At 55.2% G+C, this 3,515-nt stretch overlaps 2 protein-coding genes across 2 annotated transcripts; both read left to right on the top strand.

Annotated features, from left to right (window-relative positions):
* Positions 1-904: 904 nt before the first annotated feature.
* On the top strand, positions 905-2,461 carry GNI_176560 (SAM-binding domain protein; the record flags this gene model as incomplete). Its single annotated transcript, XM_011135113.1, has 2 exons — positions 905-2,327; positions 2,406-2,461. 2 exons carry the CDS (start codon positions 905-907, stop codon positions 2,459-2,461), a joined length of 1,479 nt encoding a protein of 492 aa, XP_011133415.1.
* A 64-nt stretch (positions 2,462-2,525) lies between these two features.
* On the top strand, positions 2,526-3,025 carry GNI_176550 (60S ribosomal protein L35a; the record flags this gene model as incomplete). Its single annotated transcript, XM_011135112.1, has 2 exons — positions 2,526-2,578; positions 2,755-3,025. 2 exons carry the CDS (start codon positions 2,526-2,528, stop codon positions 3,023-3,025), a joined length of 324 nt encoding a protein of 107 aa, XP_011133414.1.
* Positions 3,026-3,515: the final 490 nt, after the last annotated feature.

Here is a 3,515-nt window from a genome sequence, read left to right as displayed (position 1 = left end):
TTGCCTCCACCTCTTTCGCCAAAAGCTGGTGCAGGAGTGCAATCTGGCTACTAGACGGGTCTGTCATTTTTATATCTGCTCAGGGGACGTGTCTGTGTTAGCTGGTAACAATTCCTACCTCAAGCCAAACGATTATGGTTCGTAAATTTGGGCGGACCAAAAACCGAAGTGCGCTATGTGATAAAGTGTGTGCACACACTTTTTAACAGGGGACGCCCCGAGACAGCCGGCTCTTCATCTCCTCAAGGTCCTCCTCCACCTTCCTCCGCTGCCTCTTCCTCCTGGTCTGCGCCAAAAGCCGGCGTAGGAGAGCAATCTCACGACTAGACGACTCCGTCACCACTGCTCAAGGAACCCCGTGTCTGCGTCAGCCCGCAACAATCCCCACCTCTGGGCCAGGGAATTGGGTGTGAAAACTTCAACCCCCGGTGTGTCGCTCAATGACACATCAGCTCAATGACGGGCCAGCGATGGGGTTTTCATCCCCTGTTCCGCGACTCGGACGACGAGCTTAGCGTTAGCAGGCCGTCCGCTAACACCCGCCAGGATACGCCGGCTGAGCTCGTCGTTCGACCGAGTCGCGGAACAGGTGTTACAAAAGGCACAGGCGGCACGGAGTGGGATACGAAATGGTCGTTTTCGTAGCCGGGAGGTAGTCACTTTACTTGGCCCTCGGGTCACAACCAGCTCAAGTGACGACAGCCACTGGATCTGGAAGGCTGTCTGGGGTCCAGACCACAACTGCGGGTGCCAGGTTCTTGGTTCTCTAGCGTGAGCCGCCGTGGAGAAATGGAAAGCGACGGCCAGCTGGTGGCTTGCGCGATGCGACACGCACCAGACAGCCCTCGCCCAGCGGCCCGACAAAACCGCCCCTGCACCTTAGGTAGTTGCGTTTTTTTGGGAAATGAAATCGACGTCTCCCGAGCCCCCGGGACCTGGTTTGGGGTTTCAGGGTCCTGCGGGTTATCAGGGGCAGCAGGGTCCCTATACCGGTCAGCAGCCGGCATATGCGGCGGGTTTCCCACCTGGTGCTCAGGCTGCGATGTATGCGGGTGGAGCTGCAGCTGAGGAGGGAGTGATGTATATACGGAGTGAGGAAGAGAAAGCCAATTTATACAAGTTACTGAAGTCTGATTATAACCAAGAGTTTGTGGATTTTGGTGAGCCGCCACAAAACTTTGTTCGTGAGGTAGATGCGGGAGTACGTTTCGCAAACTACCCTCGTTGGGCGCGATTGATTGGTGCAGCTGAGGCAGTACACCGTGCACGAGTCCATCCGCCACAGTCGATCCGGGCAGACCTGAGACAGTTGGACTTGACGGCATTGACTATGGGTGGTGCGTTATTGTTCGATATAATACTTATTGACCCACCCTGGCGGGAGTATGTCGCGAGAACTCCGGGTATGGAGGCGACGCAAGAGAATTGTTGGTCATTGGAGGACCTGAAACAGTTGCCAATTCCGGCGATTGCGGAGAACCCGTCGTTCATTTTTATTTGGGCTGGAGACACACACTTGGATGATGCAAGAGAACTCCTAAGTTGCTGGGGCTACCGTCGATGTGAAGACATTACCTGGCTTAAGACTGTACCCCACATGGTCGAAAGACCGGGCGCCAGTCTCGACTCCGCGCTCAATGGACGCATACAGGGCTCCTGCAACAATGATTACGACCTGCTCGACAAGCTCAAACGCGTTGCCGACTGGCACAAACGAGAAACCAGGGAACAAGTACCCATTGTTCTCGGCTACAATGAAGGCTATCCCGAACCCGGCGCAAGCAATGGCGACTGCGTACTACAGCGCGTCAAGGAGCACTGCCTCATGGGCCTCCGAGGCGCCGTCAAACGTTCTCAAGACCACCACATTGTCCACACCAACATCGACACCGATGTCATCGTCGGCGATACACCTGTCGGCTATGATGAGATGGAACAACTCATTAATACACGTAAGCCCGCCGAACTCTACGACATCATCGAACGTTTCGCACTCGGCCGCCGCAAACTCGAACTCTTCGGCACCACCCGCAACATCCGACCTGGCTGGCTCACCGTCGGTCGCAACGTAGAACGCACCGAATTCGACCATGCAACCTACGCCTCCTGGTTCATCGATTACAACCCCACTGACAACCTAGACTCCTCCAACAAAGAAGCCGAGAAATACCTCGCTCAAAACGCCACTCTTAACTCTAACGCCATCTCCAAACCCGGCACCGGCCTCGACGCTGCAAGCCTTAGAGAAGAATTCCCACTCACCAACCTCAACGCCTACCCCTTTATCAAAGATTTCCGGGGAGGTAAATACGAAGGCTCCAATCCCCGTAAGTCCCCCGCAGCTCCCGGCAGACGAATTTCCGCTTCCCCACATTTCCACTCTATCCCATAGTTCCTCTTTGCAGTACTCGAAACCCTCAGGCCAAAGTCGCCTCCACAACGACCCACAAAATGGGACTGAAAACGTTTTGTCTTTTTGCCGGCCCAAAATTTGTGTGTGGCGAGTCTGTCGTCTGTCCAGGAAAATGTCTGCTCCCGTTAGACTTCACGTCAAAGGCACCGTTCTCGGCTACCAGAGGTAAGGCCACACCCAACGCTTTCCCAAACCGCCAACTGCCGTCGTCCCGCGGCCCCAAAGTGTGTGCACACGCGTGTGCACACACTTTTCGCGTCCGAATTTCCTGGAGGCTAAACTACACCAACAGCATTCGCCGAGATTGGATGCAACGGGGTAGACGTGTGCATAATTTGTAGGTCTCGCGAGGCCCAGCGCCCCAACCGAGTTTTGGTTCGCCTGCCTCAGGTGAGCAGCAAGGACGACGCGCGATTCTACCTCGGCAAGCGCGTGGCTTACTACTATAAAGCTCAGTCCAAGAAACACGGTTCCAAGCTCCGCGTCGTCTGGGGCAAGGTTACTGGCGTCCACGGCAACAGCGGCGTTGTCCGGGCTCGCTTCGCCAAGAACCTCAGCCCTGACTCGTTCGCCCAGACCGTCAGAGTCTTCATGTGGCCCTCCAACCTCTAAACTTTTTACTCAGAGATGCGAAACAGATCCGGACACTGACAACCCTACTCGCCCGCAGTTCCTCGACCACCACGCTTCTTCACACACCTAATCCGGTTCTCCAGCCACGTATTGTTGTTACTGTGTGTGACCCGCGGTGGCTGCGGTGTGCATTCAGCCATGCCGGATGACTTCGAAGTCGTGTGCGAAGTCGTGCACCATCCGACACCTTCGGCCTGTGACGATGGCTCGAAACCAAAACGGCAGCCCAGAAAAATCAAGGCGCAAAGTGGTAACGAAAGTATAAAATGAATTAGTGCAAATACAAACGGGCAGCGACCAAAGTATCACGGCGCACCGGCTGTAAAAAGGTTCAGCTTGTTCTTCATGACTTCGCGCACCTTGAGGCGTAGGCTCTAAAACAGCGATCTTTAATTTGAACAAGGACGGTGGGTGTGGTCAGGGGGTGGGAGACGTAATAACTAAGACATGTAGTAACGGTGGCGCGGGG

Source organism: Gregarina niphandrodes (assembly GCF_000223845.1).
Source record: "Gregarina niphandrodes unplaced genomic scaffold scaffold00063, whole genome shotgun sequence".
Taxonomy (NCBI): domain Eukaryota; phylum Apicomplexa; class Conoidasida; order Eugregarinorida; family Gregarinidae; genus Gregarina; species Gregarina niphandrodes.
This window is presented reverse-complemented; position numbering and strand designations above follow the sequence as displayed.